A 20,255-nucleotide genomic window follows, 5' to 3' on the forward strand; every position below is an offset into this window, starting at 1 on the left:
AAGATTTACTTCTTTCAAAATAATCATTTAGTTACATTTTGTGATCTTTATGATATAAGTATCAAATGTTTATAGATGCTAAATGTTAAGCCAGATTATATTTATTTTAAATATACTCATTTAGTCATAGTCAGCTACTGAATCTATTGCTCAGAAATTCGGGTGTGAGATATACTTAATAAACATGCCATAATTGAACATGAAAACCTGTGACACAGAATTGTATAGTCTATCAAATAAAAATTGAGTAAATTCAATTAGTACAGAAAGTATCTTTCTTCTAATACCAACTAACAAAACTAGTCTAACTAGAACCTTACTATCTAAAAATTTGAAAATGATCCATATCATGATTGGAAATGACAACTACATTTTGTAGGAACTGATAATTTTGCTCCCTTATAGGTCAACACATAAAAGATTGCATTTTAAAAATAATACCCTTTCCATTTTAATAGGAAATTATAACAATTTCAGTTCAAAACTACTTGTAATTTCTATAAGTCTGAATATATTTATGTAATCCATGTTCAAATAGTGAGCTCAAGTCAGTTCTCTACAGCTCTTAGTCCTTTTCAGTTTGAGCTTTCACCAACTCTTTTGCTTTCTAAGAATTGACACCATAACTTTATAACCAACAAATCAAATGCATTTTCTTTGGCCACAGTTTTTCATTTCCCTGTGCATGCCTGCTAGCAACTCTATTATTGCCCCTTTTACACTAGAAGATGTCCCGTTGCAGCAGTAGTATTTGTATTTTGTACATATATTTTGAATCAACTTCCTATTCATGAAGAGTTATGCTTTTCAGGAATTCCTTGAATATTATTATTCATCAAATCCATTGAATTCTTTTATATCTTTGTATTTATATTTCAATGAAATATAGGAAAATATAGTTCTACCAATTATCCAAAATAAATAATACTCTAAAAAACTTACCAAAATTTTTTAAAAAAATGTAATTGAACTGCCATGAATTATTTTATCTTTCATTACAAATTGGATATAGTATGCTGCATATATCATTAAATATTCTTTGCTTATCCTCTTATTAAATTATAATTGAGCATTCTTTTAAGGGGAAATAACTGTTCAGTGACAGATAATAAAAAATAGTATCCTTCCATAGAGAAAAACACAGAGGCTAAAATGTCATCAATAAGAAAATGTGACCTCTATTTGAATTTGTCTTTGACAAAATGAACTACCTAATTACTGCAAAATAAAATTGTTCCTTTTTGCTTACATAGTAACTATTACATTTTATCTTTATACTTAAAGATTAAAATAATAAATAAATATTGATGTTATTTTTAAATGAGAAAAATTATAATGAATATGTATTTAGATAAAATAACTAAGATAATTCATAGACTTGGGACAACATAAAAGCCTAAAGTTTATGTTTTGCAGCTCATGCAAATTTCAGAGAAAAAAATTCTAAAGAACATAAAAAGAGAGATTGGGTTTACAAATATTTTTCTATGACATTACCTATTCTGATAACTTAAACTTACTCATATTATGGAAGATCTGAATTAACTGATTATATAAGAAGCCAAAGCCCTAACTTCATACTATAGTAAAAGTGAAATGTCACTAATTGTGTATGCCTATTGATTCAGAGTCAAAATTATATTTTAATATATAGTCTCCAAACTAAAATCACCAACTTCTTCAGTGGGCAGTCAATAACACATAAAGGGAAGCAATTAGATAATAAAAATGATCACCGTAAGTTTTAGTGTACATAAAACTTACCAACACTTGAGTTCATGTCCCCATTTTCAGAATCTGCTCCGTGTTGATTATTACTGGCATGATAGTTGCTCATAGCTTCTAATTTGATTTTTTTCACCTTCATTGCTTCGGCAATAGCTGCATTGGTAGCAGCCGCAGCTGCTGCAGCTGCTGCTGTCAGACCTTAAAAGAATAAATTAAAAATAAGATAATTCAAATTTTGATTTTTTTCTTGTAATTGTCCATGTACCTTCGATAATACATACACACATATTAGAGTGCATGATCCTTTTATGCAATGCTCTAACATATATTTATACCCAACTAGCCAATGAAACAACCTTGATATAATGAAGCAAGAACTCTCTAAACTCCCAAATTATGTTTTACCATAAACATGATTCAGACAGAGAGGATAGCAAAGGCAATAAAATCACAATTACCTTTTAAACATACCAATGTGAACCTGCCATTTTCAGCTTGAAACCCTAAAAAGAGAAAGATCTGAACAATTCAGTTTATTTTACAAAACTTTTTACTACAGAGGATAAATCTACTGGATCACTCAAAGTTTCCTCATTTTCATGTCACACTCCAGCTATGACGAACTTGCCACCAATTCTTATGCATGCCTTTCTCTTTTAGAGTACTTTCACACTTCCCATTTAGTAGTCTGGAGTACTTTTCCTCTAAAGGTAGTTAGTTGCCCTAAAAGGCAGTTCCCTGAATTATTTGACTTTCTCCACATTTGCTATTCCAAAGTTGACATTTAGAGTATCTGTTCCATGATATTTGGTTAGAATAATTCACCTCTGTCCATCCAGAAATCACAGGGTAAAAGTGGACATGAGATTAGAAACAGAGTTCGAGAACCAGATTATGTTGGAGAAGAAAACTAGGGCCACTATGTATTTATAGATCTAGTTATAGATTACATATAAACAGCAGAGTTTATTGTTTTGTTTTTAAAGCAGGAGTCGTTTATCTCCCTTAAATATGTGAGTTTTTTTTACCATGTCTATTCATTTATCCTTTTTTTCCTGACAATTGCAAAATGAAAAAATAGTTTTAAAATTATGCAATGTTAACTGTTACTTCTTAATTCTCAAATTTTAAGCATCTAGGAGCAAATAGATAGCCACCCCATATTCTTGTTGTTACTGTGTCTTCAGGGTTTTTAACTGCAGCATTTCAACCAGATTTAAATTTATCTGTGTGATTTATTTCCACTGCTAGCTGGTGGATTAGCAACTGAACACCTCTCTCCTCCTTTTCCTCCCCACTAATCATCACTTCCAATGTCTACAACAAATAATTTACAGCCCCAGAAACTATTTTTGAAAAAATCTTTTGCCCTAGAAATAATTTCCAATTTTTAAGAGACTAAAAGACCTCTCAGCTTATCTTTACATCAGACCAAGTAACTTGACTCTATCACTCCATTACAACAAGATCATCAGATCAAATTGTTATATTAAATACAGATAACTACTCCTCAAAAACAGTTATTCAAACTCAAATAATTCAACTAGGTTGGAACTGAATATTGGAGACCCTACAATGTCAATTGAATGATATTCTCATATCCCTATGACTGAATTCTCTCTCGTTATTTGTTTCTTTCAACAATATTTTAGAACATTTTCTTCCCATTCCCTTAAAATTCTCTTTGTTTTTCTCAGCGAATATCTCTTCCTCCATTTTTCCTTGTCAGAAATATTAATATAGCACATATATCTGTTCTTCATTGCCTAATTCCCTTCATTATCCCATCTTCAATTTATGACACTTTAGGGTTTTATCATTGATTTATGCAGCAGGTAAATCTTGCTCCACACTATTCAAGTAAGATAAATGTACAGCTTGAGATATGATTATAATTATTGTATATCCCTGAATCAAGTTCAACAGAATGAGACACGAGTCATGTAGCCTTAGACAAGGAATAAAAATGTGAATATGGTTTATTTATATGTAAAAACATCCTCTTAACAAAAGGATAATATTTGTTAAAAAATCTATGCAAAGAGTATCCTATTTATATATACTAAAAACTATGCATGACTTGCATTAAAATGGTCCAGTAAGTAAAATTCACTCTTAGATTTAAATGGATATTGTGAGTTGGCCAGAGTACTCTTAGGTAAGAGAATCTTTGGATAATTGTATCTGATATTGACTTTCAAATTACTTTCTACAGCTTTATTATTTATGTCATCTTATTTATAGTGCTTTGCTACTTTTATATTAACTTATCCCCATTTTATCTTTTTTATAAATGCCAGAAGAAATTAGTACAAACAGATATAAGTATCATACATGTAATATTAACTTTTAGTCTGGAATAACAGAAGCAAGAATCAAGAAATGTCATTTGCAAGAAGTTACAGATTTTTGTTCCATTCACTCGCCTAGCTGTTGATGGGTTCTCAAGTTTAATTCTTTAATTTTCAACTTAAACTATTTTTCTCTGTTCCCATTGGCTCCCCCTAGTGTAAATTTCCAACCTTTTTACCCCGGTTGCCTTCAGATAGTCATCACAATTTGCAATCACCCCACATATAATCTCTTTTTATTCAAACAACGGTTTATCTAACCCTGTGAAAAATCAAACCATGCCAAACCATGACTGAACTTAGGAACTAGTTTGATGCTTTCCATAAATATCAGTGATTTGGTGCTCAGTTTCCTGTTTACCTCTGAATGTCATATACTCCCCTGTTCTCCAGTGATCTACAAATATAAGCTTCTTTTCCTTACCTCGTGCATTGCTTCTTTTTAATTCTTTTTGGAGAGGAGGTCACACCCCCAGGGCTCACAGAATACTTCTGGCTCTATACTAAATAATTATTCCTGGCAGGCTTAGAATCATAAATGTGGGATGCAGGGTATTGGACCCAGGTCAACTCGCTGCAAGGCAATTGTCCTACCCTTTATACATCCAGTCCAACAAAATACTAATTTAAAGTCAGAATATGCGCAAGGTGCTCCAACTTTCCAGAAAAAATAAACTCTCTAACCCTTCAATATATTTCTGCCCTTACACATGTCATACAGTTGCTTAAATAGTAATCTTTCCTAGTAGCAGGTTTAATGTTAACCTTTTAACTATGATATTTCAAGAAACAGCTCAAGACTCATGGTTAAAAATAATCACCCTCTATGGGGCCAGAGCGGTGGCGCAAGCTGTAGGGTGTTTGCCTTGTGTGCTCTGACCTAGGATGGACTGCGGGTTGGATTTCGGTTTGATATCCCAGAGTCTCATAGGGTCCCCCAAGCCAAGAGTGATTTTTGAGTGTATAGTCAGGAATAACCCGAGTGACCCGAAAACCCAACAACCAAAATAAAAAAAATACTCTACTCATACTTATTGCCAAAATTCATCCCTTTCCTTTGTTCTCATCTCTACTTTATAGAGTTTTTCAGTCCTCCCCATGCATCAAAATCACCTACCATGGAGCTCTTAATATATATGAAATTGCTCAGTTCAATTCTGAGATTTTCTGCCTTCCAGGAATTTTTTTTTCTGTCTTTGTCATTCTTTCTCTCTCTGTTTCTCTCTCACACATATTACACACACACACACACACACACACACACACACACACACACATATGCGTGCCTATATTCTATATTGCTATTCACTGGAATTCCTAATTACTCTTATTTGTTTTGTTTTGTTTTGATGGGGTGGGGTGGTGAACTCTAAGGACTAGTGTGTTTAGGATTAGTTCTTCTAATTGAATTATTGCACTGATAGAAGACGAATGCAATCTTTTATAGATATACCTACCTCCTACCACAACTTGACACTGAGTGAAAAGGATTTATCACATTAGATTGCTTAAAAAGTCACAAAATATGATAATGATTTTGACAACTTGTAGAGTATGTATTATGACCCATTATGTGTATGCTATGATCAGTCTGAATAAACCAGAAATAGCACATCACATTAAGTAATGTAAAGTAAGAATCTCCAAAGCTATATCTAGCTAGGAAAAGAGAGGATAACAAAGGTTCACCCCTCTGTATTTATTACACTTCCTGTTGGCCTTCCTTTGGCCCCTTCAAGTCTGATGTAATTCTCAAATCCACTTCCAACTTGCTATCTCTAGTAAAAAATTAGCTTAATATCTACACATTTAGAATCCATACATTGGTCTGAGTTATTCGTCCCATTGTACATTGTGTTCTCTGAGGAAGTTATGCTTCGGTGGGAAAAATGTCTAATAGATTCGCAAAATAATTCTAGCTTTTTGTCTATGTTTTTTAAAGAATTCAAGCAAGAAAACATTCTCTATACAATCCAGAACTGTTTAACCTGCCACATTTATATGCTTCACTGCCTAACCCTGTTCTTTCTTAGTTTTTCCTCCCTACATGGTATTCACAGTTATTTGTTACTTTTAGTAGGCCACCCTGATGTGTCATGCTGAACACTCACAACTGCTTTTGACTTTTCCTGAGCAATTAGGCATTCCTGTGTTTTTCAGAGCAAAAAAATGTCATCAACCCAGGTGCAATGCAGGATGTAGTTCTTTCTTACATTCACATTCACAGACTGCATCTCTGGGATAGATTGAGGTACACATGTGTTTAACCCGTCAACAGGTTGATTCTGATGTTCACAGTCCTGAGATTAATTGATGACAGCAATTTACACAAGAGTGTGTGCTCATATTTCAATAAAAGCTTATTAGCTAAGCAGATTTTTGCTGCTGTGGTTTTATAAAAGTGAGTAAGCTTAAGAGTCAACAAAGGAACCTATTAAGACACAAAATCGGTTTGAACCAAGAAATTTGAACTGTTTCTATTCTTCATGTAACTTTATCAAGCCACAACATAAGCTAAGAATCAAGTCAGATAATGCAATTCTCTACCTTCCCGATGTAACAGCCATGAACATATTTAATTTCAGCATCACATATATTCATTTATTTGGTATATACAGTAATTGCTTCTTAAACAGCTTAGGTAATTGCTTTTGATTCTTTAATTGGTTAGGCTTACATCAGGTTTCTTTCTCTCACTGAAACTACAGATATGTATATAAGAATGAATAACTAGATGAATAAATGATCATACGCTGCTCCAGATTGTTTGACTCTCTCATTTTTTTTTTTTTTTGGTTCACACCCGGTGATGCTCTGAGGTTATTCCTGGCTACGCACTCAGAAATCGCTCTTGGCTTGGGGGATGCTGAGGAATCAAACCAAGGTCCATTCTAGGTTAGCGTGTGTAAGACAAAAGCCCTACCGGTTGTGCCACAGCTCCAACCCGACTCTCTCTCTCTCTCTCTCTCTCTCTCTCTCTCTCTCTCTCTCTCTCTCTCTCTCTCTCTCTCTCTCTCTCTCTCTCTCTCTCTCTCACACACACACACACACACACACACACACTTTCTATATATAGTATTTAATTCTTCAAGAAAAATAGTTGTACTGAATTGAGTCAAATGCGAAGGTTTTTATCTTGAAAGATTATACATAGAATCTTAGTATCAAAACTTGGACTATAATATAGAATTAAAACATATTTGCTACTGTTAAAAATAATAGATTGAGAAATATTTAGTTTTAAGGAAAAATGTATTACTTCTTATACTGAATACTACTCCCCCAGACACCTGCAAGAAGTCTAGAAAAAACATTGTATATCAAACTTAAATTAATACACAAATTGCTTTTGTCATATAAAATTTTAATTTCTTTCCATTTTGATCTTGACAAGTTCTATAAATGTCAATACAAAATAATTAACAAGTTTTAACTTCGATTTCAATTGTCTTATCGAATTTATAATAAGAATGATCATTTTGGATTTTATTTTATTCGTACCTTTATATAAGATTCTTTATGTCTGAGAACTACTCTTTTGCCTGGATTATACACTCAGTTTAATATAATTTCAAATTTTTTATTTTCCACTAAAATATTTTAAAATTTTGTATGTAATAGTGATGGCATGGAATTACTAGCTGTCATATTCATTATCATAGATAACACAAGAATAATATCATTGCTAGAAAATGCCATACTAAAAGTTTGTACAAACTTCTAATAACTTGCATTAAGCTTACCTGGTTCTTTAGTAAGTTATAGAACTTAGAAGTCGCTAAAAGAAAATTAGTAAAAAAAAATAAAAGAAAAGCAGTGTTGTTGCATAAATAACCTATAATATGTTTCATGTTCTTATGTTTGCTTTTATCTCTATCCATTTATTCACAATATGCAAATATCACAAATACTACTTAACATCATAGAATAAGAACTTAGGTATTTGGGAAATAAAAAATTAAAAAACATTCCTCTAGTTAATTATTTGTTTATTAGTCCATATTGATCAAATTTGTAAAAAAAAAATCACTGACTCTCTAGTCTCTGTTCTACTGATAAAAACTCTGTTATTTCAACACTAATACTAAAGTCAATCTTTGAGTTTATTATTAGGAAGGGAAACAAGGTATTGTAACCACTTAAGGGCCTTAATTTACTTTGCGAATATAGCATTTTTTTTTTTTGCCTGCTTTCAACTTCTATCAAAACAGCTCTTAAATCTTTCAAATACCATTATACAAGCCTAATAAACTCTAACAAAAGGAAATGTACCCCCATTCCATTTATTTCAAATATTTTAGTACTCCTAGTTATAAAGAGTAGATTACAACTGTAGATTATAAATATCAATAAAAGAGACATATTGCTGTCAAATTCTTTCTCTGATCTGTTTGTTTGCTCATTAACTTGAAAGGTCCAATCTTTGATCTTTGGTTTCAAAGACATCAAGATGACTTCCAAATGTTTGATATGCTGTCTACTTTTACATCACATTCCATATAAAATGCATTTTCCAAAACCCAATGATTAAATAAATGAGGTATATGCAAGAAATAGCAAGCATTCAAAACTTCCATATGAAAGACTTTTATGTTTATGTTACTTTATACAAGCTTCGAAGAAACTAGTTTAAACTTAGAGTAGTAGGTAGTTATTAGCCAATGGTAGTTATTATTAATATTCTGGAATTGATAAGTTATTTATGTCTGGCATTCTTCCTACTGATTATTCAGGGAGACAGGAGGCTTATAAATATCTCATCACTTCGCCGTCACAGAAATTTCATCGACAGTGCTCATGCACAGCTATTAGCAATATGAATCTAACCATTACAAGGAGGAGGAAAATCGAACATGTGGCATTAATACGCAGTCCTGGTTCCTAACCATCTGATAGGCAGATGGTGTGAAGCGGATTCTCCAGCTGAAATGAAGGGGCACATCATTTAAAACCTTGTTTGCATTCTAACTGATATCAGTGCCATATTGATATACATGATACATCATGGCAGTATTTGAACAATCTAGTTTGCTTCAGTCATAAATGTTTACAGCCTTGTTTTTTTAATCTTATAAGCATGTTCAGAAGAGTGTATTTTTAATTTATGAAACCTATTGTTTACTTCTGGTGAACTAGAAGATTAGTGGAAAGCAGAAATATTAAATTACTTCCACCAGAGCAATATAACCAAGACAGATGAATAAAGTGAGTTTCTATTTTCAATAATAGATGTTATAAAAGGAATTTTAAAATTAGCCCAGGCATTTTGTGCATTAAAGGCATTTATTCATTTAAACCATGTAGCTCCCCCCCCCCAAGTGGTAGACAGAGAAACTTAATGCTTTATGTAGCCATTCATTTAAAACTCTCACTGTGTGCAATTAATCTTGTCCCACAATTCAATTTAGAAAGCAAAACATCAAAAAGCATAGCTCAATTCAACAGTCATTACTGTGAAGTAATCTTTCTGCTCCTGACAGTTCCTATAGACTCTGCAAAACTCTGTTGAAGGTGCATTGAAGACGCCATATGAGTTAGAATTACAACTAAATTGAAATCACTCCAAGTCTTAGAAGAACTCTTGGCTTGATATAACAATGAGAGAACATCAGTATATTTGTTTTTACCATTTTCTTCCTATCTTTATTGAAAGGCAAAAACTAAAATATTGGCACTCTTTTTTTCATTCTCTATCCTTTCTAAATAACTTGAAATTGGATTGAAACATGCCTGTACTCAACATTGAATGATTAAATAATGTAAATGATGAGTAGCTAAAATAAGGAAGTTAATTTTGACTCATGATAAAATTAAAATTTTAAGCATAAATTAGTCTCTTAATGTCCATTAAGCAGACTTTTGTTGCCCTTTAAAACACATTTATATTTCATGAAAAAAAAAAAGAAAATTGATCTTAGAGGCCATTAACTGAAACACTTTTTATGAAGTTTTCAGTTTCAGTTTGATTAAATTAGAGTTTTAAAATATTTTAAAATCTCACTTATTTGAAATACATATGGTAAGATTTTATTGATAATCACTTATAAATTAAAATATCATCAAATTTAGCATTGTTATTTAAATAACTTAAATTGCATACCCCAGCATCTATAAAGTTATACCATTAGTGATTTCAGAGAATAGAAATTTATATAGAAATGCCATTTGTGGGGCCGGCGAGGTGGCGCTAGAGGTAAGGTGTCTGCCTTACAAGCGCTAGCCAAGGAAAGGACCACGGTTCGATCCCCCGGCGTCCCATATGGTCCCCCCAAGCCAGGGGCAATTTCTGAGCACGTAGCCAGGAGTAACCCCTGAGCATCTAACAGGTGTGGCCCGAAAAACCAAAAAAAAAAAAAAAAAAAAAGAAATGCCATTTGTCCATGTATATACACTGAGAAGATTTCATGAACATTTTTGTGACAAAAAGTTTCAGTCACTCACTTAAACAGGCCAGAAGATAGACAGTAAAAATTTTAATTGTATGTTTAAAATAGGTAAGTTTTTGGTTAAGTATTAAAAACACCTGAACATGGAACACCAAAGTTTTATATTTATAATTTTTACTTTTACTCCATTGTTCAATATTTCCATGCTTAATAAAAAAATTTCTAACCAGCCATTTGAGCTCTAGATGTATACACACACATATAGACACACACATACAATAGAGATGAGTAAGACTTAAACATTATAATATGGCCCTTTATTTTTTTTATTATTTTTTTGGTTTTTGGGCCATACTCGGTGATGCTCAGGGGTTACTCCTGGCTGTCTCCTCAGAAATAGCTCCTGGCAGGCACGGGGGACCATATGGGACACCGGGATTCGAACCAATCACCTTTGGTCCTGGATCGGCTGCTTGCAAGGCAAACGCCACTGTGCCATCTCTCCAGGTCTGGCCCTTTATTTTTAACTGATGATGAAACTTATGGGCAGTGAGTTTTATCATGCCTATAAACCCACATGGTTAAATATGCAAATAGTAAATTTAGTTCTCTAATGCCCAGTTTAACAATGATAATACTGACTCTGTCAATAAATGTGAAGCAGAAAAGAACATGTTCTAAAATGTTTTACAATGAGAGAAAAATGTGTCCCCTTTGCTCAAGTAGCTTTTGGATTTTGTAGGAAGGAAAATCACGGACACTCAGATATCAGCATGATATATAGGCTATTCCAGTTAGAAACTAAATCTAAATATTCATTTGTCATTCAGTTCAATATAATTTAGAATATTTTGCCAAAGAAAAAATGTCCAGTCAACTTCAGTTTGCACAAGGTATCTAAACTGTATCATTGTTGAGATAGTGTCTTTAGAATACTGGCCTATCTGAATCTCAATTATAGCATTTGAAAAAAGAAAACAAATAATTTTATGCATATTTTAATCACAGAAAGTAATTTAAATAGAAACATATTTAGGTATAGACAGTAAATGTGAACCTAGTTTTCCTTAAAGAACTTTTCTCTTTATTTCATTCTCCAATAAACAATCATTTGCCCCCATGTTTGTCTAGGGCCAAACATGTCTAATAACAGCATAACTCTACACCCAATTTACTCAATTTATTAATTTCAGGCAGGTGGCGCTTTACCAACTTGAGAGTAATTGATAGTATATGACATTCTGTAAAGTTACTTTTATAAAAGACTACCTGTCAATATATTGGAGACTATTAAGGCAGTATAATAATGGAAATAAAGTATCATAAAGTTAATTTTTGTTTGATTTGGCTTTTGGGTCATGCTCAACAGTGCTCTGGGATTACTACTAGCTCTATGCTCAGAAATCCCTCCTTGCAGGCTCGGGAGACCATATAGGATGCCGAGGATAGAATCCGATTGTTCAAAATGCAAGGCAAATACACTACCTGTTGTGCTATTGCTCCAGCCCCATTAAGTTAATTTTTGAAAAAGTATATTGAACTCATTGTCTATTTTAGTATGCTAATAATCCTCCAAAATGTCTTGATACTTTTCTCAACCACATGGAAATTTTCTTCTAAATCATTTTATACTTCAATAAGTCTCTCACTTATTCTTTATATATTTTAAAATTCAAATAGCATATTCAGCATGTAGTTGAGGAGAAAAATTAAGGACTAATAGCCATGGCTTTTTAAATCTATCTTGTATGGAATTTATTCATACCTCATCAGTTCTCTAAAATAATCTACAAGGTGGAAGTTTCCTCATATGACTACAATAATAATTTGACAGCTGTAGTTCTTGAAAAGTATTTTGGGAGTTATAAAGTCAGGCTATGGTCAGAAGAAACACAAATATTGGTGAGTACAGTTAGAGAAATAACTACACCAACCACTATATTCATAATGGCAGTGAGAGAAATAGAACGCCTTTTTCAAAGACAGACAGGGCAGTGGGGTAGGAGGGATATGGGGGGTATTGGTGTTGGGAAGGTTGAACTGGTTAAAAGGGGAGTGTTTTTTTATTACTAAAATCCAACTACAGTCATGTTTGTAATCATGGTGCTTAAATAATTTTATTTTTTTTTGCTTTTTGGGCCACACATGCTGACGTTCAGGGCTCACTCCTGGCTATGTGCTCAGAAATCGCTCCTGACTTGGGGTACCATTTGGAATGCTGGGGATAGAACCAAGGTCTATCCTAGGTCAGCCTCCTGCAAAGCAAATGCCCTACCACTGTGCCACCACGCTGGCTCGTCTAGCAAGGTTTTTAATCATAGTCAAGCTACTTAAATAATTATAATTTAACCTGGATACAGTTACTTCAAGTTCTGAAACAATCTTTTTTATATCTGATTGTTTAAGAAATGAATGGTACCTGTGCTTAAATAAATAGCCCTCCTATCTTTATTAGGACTAGTATATTCAATCAATCTCACCTGGGTCAGAACAGTGGATGTCAAGGAAGGATAACCAATGGTTAGTATTAGATTATTCATTTTTCTTATTCAAACATTCATTTGTTTATTTAACTTGCCTTGCTTCAAAAACAAATCTAAATAAAAATTTAATTCATAACATAGAAGGAATACTGAACCCTTTGCATATTCTGATAGAATATTTCAGGTTACTTAAACAAGGCAGTAAATCTGATTACAATCCCTTACATCTCTTCATTTAGTAGCAAAAAGTCTGTAGTTATACTAATCCAATGGTTTCTTTTGACCCAATTATGTTGTACTATGTGATTCTATAAAAAGAACTAAATCTACTGCAGTAGATTTATTCACCTTAATAATTTAAGCTAATTAAAAAAAAACAAACTAAAACACTTCTCTTAAGCATTCAACTTCTGCATGTCAATTAGTAATTTAAACAACCAGTTAATCACAACAACTATGTGAGAAACACGAACCGCACTATGTACACATTTCTCTACCTCCAGTGAACTGAAAACAGTAATATCAATGTGGTGTCTGAAAGTAAGCTATCTTTTCCATAGGAATAAGACAGTTTTAATAAAGTATTTACTTTGAAAGGTGAAACTATTGTCAGTTTTCTCAAACCATTTTGGAATACAGAAAATTGAGGAGAATAGTTTTGAAATTCCTATTTAAGCATGTTTTTTGGCAATGAGTGAAACTGTTTGAAACCTTATAGCTAAAGCAAAAAGAAACAGAGACATAAAGAGTTATTCACAAATATTACTACATCATTATATCAAAATCCACTATGGATTGACTTCAAAATTAGGAACCTTTATTAATATTGTTCTATTTTATTATTGTTATTTTACTTCTTGTTTAAAGTTATTAAATGTAATCTTGACTTAAACCATGTTAATAGTAGCACATAATTTTAGAAACTATAATATACTATTATACTTTCATTATAGCATTCCAACTATAAAGCCAGTGATAATTTTTTTCATGCAATTAATTATATATTAATTATTGTAATATATAGGATATTAGCATACTGCTCAAATAAGAGTAGTTAAAAATAGTTAAAAGAGTCGTTCAGAGCATTTTTAACACACATCTTTCTTATATGAATTTGAAAATTTCAACATAACTTTATCTTGTAAGAAAAGCCTTTTGAAATATTGCTAAAGTGAATACTGAATAAAGACAACTCAGTTAAGGGGACTTCCCCTTTTAAATAGCATTCATCTTTTCAAAAGCAATAGATTCTCAGTCCACAGAGACTATTGCATTATTCATTTCATGTGCAACCTCATGCTGGACCATAAATTGTTACTTTATCTAATCAAAGGAGACTTAACTCTACAGAAGGTCAAAGGTTTAATTTTGTGAAGTATTATCTTACACTATGAGTTTAACTGAAAAATAGAAGAAGAAAAACAGCCAAGAAACTGGTAATAAATGAACCTTTATTGCCTCAGGCATAGGCCTAGTTAATAAACTTCCATTGAAGGTTTCTTTCAACTGTTACGGACAATGAGAGGAAAAAAATCTTAAATTACAGCCATGTGTGACTTTTAAAGCAGTCATTCTTTTTTATCTCAACCTTCCTAACTCAGTGGGGAAAAAATAGACAAAGAGAGATTGTCTTCAATCTCTTAACCAAAAATGTATGTTTCTAAACAGATGAAAAAGTACAGATAAACTTTTCTAAAAGCAGAGGTCAGCTTCGAGTAACATTCAAAAAAATGCATTCTTTAGGTGTTGAATCTCAGTGAACAAACTCTAACTATTAAAAAAATAAAAACTACAAAAGGGAGAATATATGTTCTCTTCTCCACAACTCTAACCCTGAAAATTATAATTTCACTAGGTTGGTACTCTCAATTGCAGTTTTCATCCATTTATTACTATAAATCAATATCTACTTTAATCTTATGTCACTTTGATTTCAGACAAAAGAAAAAAAAGCCCTAAAAGTACAACTAAATTATCTTATTTTTATGCATTTAATTTCTTTGAGATATGTGTCTTATGTTACCCAACAATTTTGAAAACAACAATATTGGTGGGGAATAGTTAAAAAAAAACTATGGCTTTTGGAGAAGTGTCTATTCAATATTTTCTAAAAAAAATAGACTGAATTATTCTGAATTAATATCTCATTTTCAGAATGCACTGTATGGAGAATCAATGTTTTCATGATTTCCATTCAACATTTTTCTTTCCACTCAGAAGCATACATAAGACGGATCATTCTGCCATCAACAATGTTTGCATAAACTCTGAGAAAGGGAAGGGACCATCCTCTTCATGTATCTTCCTGAGGTATTTTCAACAGAAAAGGAAAAAGAACTGCCTCTATGCTACTCACTGACTAGTCCCTGGGAGATTTACCTTGGTCTCAGCAGGGTATCCAACCCTTTCCCCATCAGACATCATTAGGATAGGAGTGAATTGTTCTTCCTTCCAGGGACATGTTGCCAGGATGCTATCTTGGCCACCTTTGAATCTGAACATGGGAATTGCTACACGGACAGCACCAGGTGAAAAGAAAAACCAGGCTTCCCACTAAGATATACACTTTGCACAGCTGGGAGGTAAAAAATTTGACTGGGGTCAAGATGAAGCCAGTTTGATGCCAACAGCTCTGCTTCTTCTCTCTATCTTCTGAGAGTAAGTCAGAGAGACTGACAAGGAAGTGGAATAAAAAAATTCAGGAGACTCTAGGGCAAAGAATAAGAGAAAAAAAGTTTTCTGCAATGCATATAGTATTAAAAAATAGAAAGGTTTCTAAAAATAGAATTAGACATGGTTATCACAAACCTGAAACAAATTAAGTTTTTACTTATTAGTAGAGAGTTTTTAGAATTAATGTGTGTATTTAGATTTCAGATAAGAAATTATGAAGTGCTGACAAGGTTACATCAAATAATTGTTAAGAAAAAATAATGCATATGTTTTGAGATTTTTTTTTATTTTATAGTTGCTCTTCATACACCTAGTTAGGAGATAAAAAGGAAAAGAGGCCCATAAAGAACATAAAACTACTTCTCAAAGGAAATATTACATTTGAATGTGTATAGTGAACGGCAAATTCTTTATAATTGTGGATCAGTAAATCAGCAATCGCAAGCATGAATCTGCTTCATCACTTTGGTTTTTACATTCACCATTTTTGAGAAAGGCTGAGGTACATTTGGAAAGTGACCTCAAAGGTCAGAAAGGCATGGGAGAGTAAAAAATCAGGTATCTCAAATCTAATTTTTCATTCCATTAATCAGAGTTTTATGGGTTATGGGAAAGTTGTGTTACAGTACACAGGGAGCAAAAGCAAAAAAAAAAAAAAAGATCAAGGAGAATTCAAAGGGTTTATTAAAAGTGCAGACAGTAACTCTGACTAGTGTTTTTGCTAGATAGACACAATTAATTAATTGTAACATTGTGAAACCCTAAAATGCTGAAAGAACGTGCTCATGCCTGTAATGCAGTAATGTAGCAAAATACTCATAATCTTTCAACTACCGGGAGCTTTTGTTAGTTTTTTAACCTAATCCACAGCTTGACATAGATTCCAGAGAAATGGAACACAGTTCTTTGATTGAAATAATATCTAAACATTGCTGTGCTAGCCTGGTGGCCTAATAGAAGTCTGTCTCTCTGAAACTGGAGAAATTCTAGTTTGAAAACAAACTCAGACACTGTGAGTAGAGTACATCAAGAAAAGTCTTTGAGAGTTAGAATATATATTTTTCCTAAATTAATAGGACCAAAAGCTGACAAAACTTCTGCAGTAGTGTTTTCTTTAAACAATAATACATAGAAAATCATTTTCTGCAACCACAAAATGTAACTGAGCAGGACATTTGACTGGTAAGAAAAATGTACTGTGTTATTAATGATAAATAGTAAAATATATGTCATAATTTTAAAAAATAGAATATCTCATGGATGACTCTTTCCCCAACTTTATTCCAGTATGGTGTGAAAATATGGGTAATATCTACTCAATTAGCTACATTTTAAAAGAAAGATGATATATATATACATGTACATATATGTTTGTGTATATCTATTTATCTATTCATATTTGGCTAGTCTTATCATGTAAAAATGTAATAAATTTAAAGTATACATGAAATAAAGGTATATATAAATTTAACTTAAAATATTATTTATTTTGATTGAAGGCACCTCAATTTATAACAGAGGCATAATTAAAAATTTTTTGTTAGGCCGGAGCGGTGGCACAGTGGTAGGTCATTTGCCTTGCACTTGGCTGACCTAGGATGAACTACGGTTCTATCTCCCTGCGTCCCATATAGTCCCCCAAGCCAAGAGCGATTTCTGAGTGCATAGCCAGGAGTAACTCCTGAGCATCACCAGGTGTGGCCCCAAAACAAAACAAAAAAATTTGGTAAGAAAAGAAATTATCTTACTATTATATTACTAAGAAAAATAATTCTTTGTCTTCATTTGTACAACAGATATACTGAATAACTTCAAGGAAACTTCAATATCTCCATTTAACTATATGTTTCGATAATATTAACAAATAAAAAAATCTGAGAGATAGTACAGAAAGTAAGTCATGTGCCTTGCATGAAAGTACATTGTTCAAAATTTGTTAAATCTATGGCAATTCCCTAAGGTTCCCTAGAACTGCAAAGGTTTATTCCTGAGCAATGAACCAGGAATCATCCCTGAACACTGTTGGTTTGGTCACAATATCTACCTCCAAGTAAATAAATAAATAAATAAATAAATAAATAAATAAATAAATAAGCATGTGAAACTATAAAGAAAAAACATAGAGTTAAAATTTATTAGTACCAAGATATCTAGTAGAAAATGCCACACAGTGTACAATAGAAAAAGATAGAAAATATTGATTAATAAAATAAGGAATTGTATAGGTATCATTAAGTATACTCAGGTTATAGTTTAGTTATAATTTTATATATGGACATTATGCTTATAAAACTAAGCACAAATATTATTTTGACTAAGTGACTCATTTGCCACCATCAAATTACTTTCTAAACATACAAATAAAATGATTGTTGAATATCAGCTTATAGTCTGTAAACTGTAACAAATGTGAAATCTTGACATGTTTTATCATTTCATTATAAACTGTGAGTAGTGAAGCAAGGTAGAAAGGAAAGAGCAAACAAGAAAAATCATTAAGTTTATGATGCTAAAACTATGGTAGTCTTTCTGAAAGGGTGTTTAGAGAACACAGCTAAAATTGTCTGCATTATTATATCAACTTAAATTTAAACCCACACATTTACCCTATCCCTTCTTCTTTTCTCACTATATTAGGGAAAGTTCTGTGCTAGAAAATCAAAGACATTCTAGGCAGTTAAGCAAGGAAAACGATAAAAATATAATTAATACTTAGAAAACATCCTAATGATTCATACTTCACAATTCCATAGACAAATAAAATCCCTTGATCATACCTTCCATATCATTCACAAAGAAATAGTTGTACTACTGTTCACAATTGAAATAAATTGTTGGATTGAGTGCTTTTCAGCACTTGTTTGAAGGCAGAACAGGAATTCCTTAGTGATACTCTGTGTATCAAAAATAGAATGAATCTTTTTATTAGATTTTAAAATTAAAATCAATGTCAGAAATATTATTGCCAGAACATAGATTTTGTGGACTGAGAAGTAAGTTCCAATCTACTTTGATAAGTAGATAGATATTCTCTATATACAAGATGGAACTTCTCTCAGGTTCAGTTAACTTTTCTGCAACCATATAATGAGTATCATACTGTCTGGGTCTGCAAGTATGAAGTATGGAAAGAAAATTAAAGAGTAAGGTTATGTGAGAAATTGTGGCATCTAGGTGTTATATAAGAAGAGTTCCTTTCCTTTCTCTTGCTATCATTCTATTGTAACAGGCTCTTATACAATCACCTCCTGTTCCACTTTTGTATTAAATGCCATAATTATTGATTTCATCTTTATTAATGAGCAGAGATAGGCTCAAAACAACAGCATGATTTTCATTTGCTCTTTCAGCTCTTTGCCTTAAGACAAATAAGAAAGAAATTTGGGGCCAGAACTATAGCACAGTGGGTAATTTACCTTGCATGTGGCTGACCTGTGTTCTATACCCAGCATCCCATTAAGTCCACAAGTTTGCCAGAAGTAATTTCTGAGCAGAGTCATGAGTAAACCCCTGAGCAAAACTGGGTGTAGCCAAAACAAAACAAAACAACTGTAATAACAACAACAGACTTGGTGAAATATATTCTTCAATAGGAAATTTGTACAATGTGGTCTGATATATAGCAGGTGGGTTTCTTGCCTTGAAAGTAGTCAACCCAGGTTTGGCAGCTGGCAGCCCATATGATTAGCCAGAAGTAATCCCTGATTGTCAAAGAGTGTTGTCCAAAAACCCCCCAAAATAAGTATTTGTTTTGTATAACATATAGTTAATTACAGATCAAATTCAAAGTATCTTCAACTTGGACCTATGATATACTAAATTAACTTACTTTAGGAAACTCATTCAACCAACCTAATATTGGAACTGATATAAATAACTACATCTATTAAGGATTATAAAAATCAAATGATGGGGGCCGGGCGGTGGCGCTAAAGGTAAAAGTGCCTGCCTTGCCTGCGCTAGCCTTGGACGGACCGCAGTTCGATCCCCCGGTGTCCCATATGGTCCCCCAAGCCAGGAGCAACTTCTGAGCACATAGCCAGGAGTAACCCCTGAGCGTTACTGGGTGTGGCCCAAAAACCAAAAAAAAAAAAAAAAATCAAATGATGGGTTTGAATGTAATGAACTTTAACTGCACTTGACATTAGTACAAAATTTTCATACATATACGAGGGTCATTATCATTTGGAAATAAATTTATGATCATTGGGATTCAAATTTGACGTAGGCTAATAAAAATAGAAAAAATATTTTATACACATATTAACTCTCAACAAGGTAATATTTTACTACAATAATGTTAAGTCACTTCAAAAATAGATATCAGTTGCATACAAATGAACAAAACTGCCTACCAACATCTCTGTAGGCTATTTAGATATTAAGCACTTTGTCACTGAATTATCAAATAACGTAAGTTTTGGCAGTGTTTTTAAAATCATTATCTCTAGTCCATGCTTACATTCTGGTTTGAGGCCAAAACCAAGTAGGAAACTCCTCTTTCTTGACAGATGAATATTTTTAACAGCACAAATATTACCACCATGCACAGGGGTTCTTTAACATATATATTTGACTCTATAAAATATATCTGTTACCTTCTATTAACGATCAATTTTTCAGCTGGAAATATC

The 20,255-nt window shown here is 32.5% G+C and overlaps 1 protein-coding gene across 1 annotated transcript in view; it reads right to left on the minus strand.

Moving 5' to 3' along the window:
- Positions 1 to 20,255, minus strand: part of DACH1 (dachshund family transcription factor 1) — a 442,442-nt gene that overhangs the window by 195,758 nt on the left and 226,429 nt on the right. Inside the window, exon 3 of the mRNA XM_049779033.1 lies at positions 1,765 to 1,926. Within this exon, the coding sequence (XP_049634990.1) occupies positions 1,765 to 1,926 (162 nt within the window). The remainder of the gene's footprint in view (positions 1 to 1,764; positions 1,927 to 20,255) is intronic.

This window comes from Suncus etruscus, chromosome 8 (assembly GCF_024139225.1).
Source record: "Suncus etruscus isolate mSunEtr1 chromosome 8, mSunEtr1.pri.cur, whole genome shotgun sequence".
In the NCBI taxonomy this organism is placed as follows: domain Eukaryota; kingdom Metazoa; phylum Chordata; class Mammalia; order Eulipotyphla; family Soricidae; genus Suncus; species Suncus etruscus.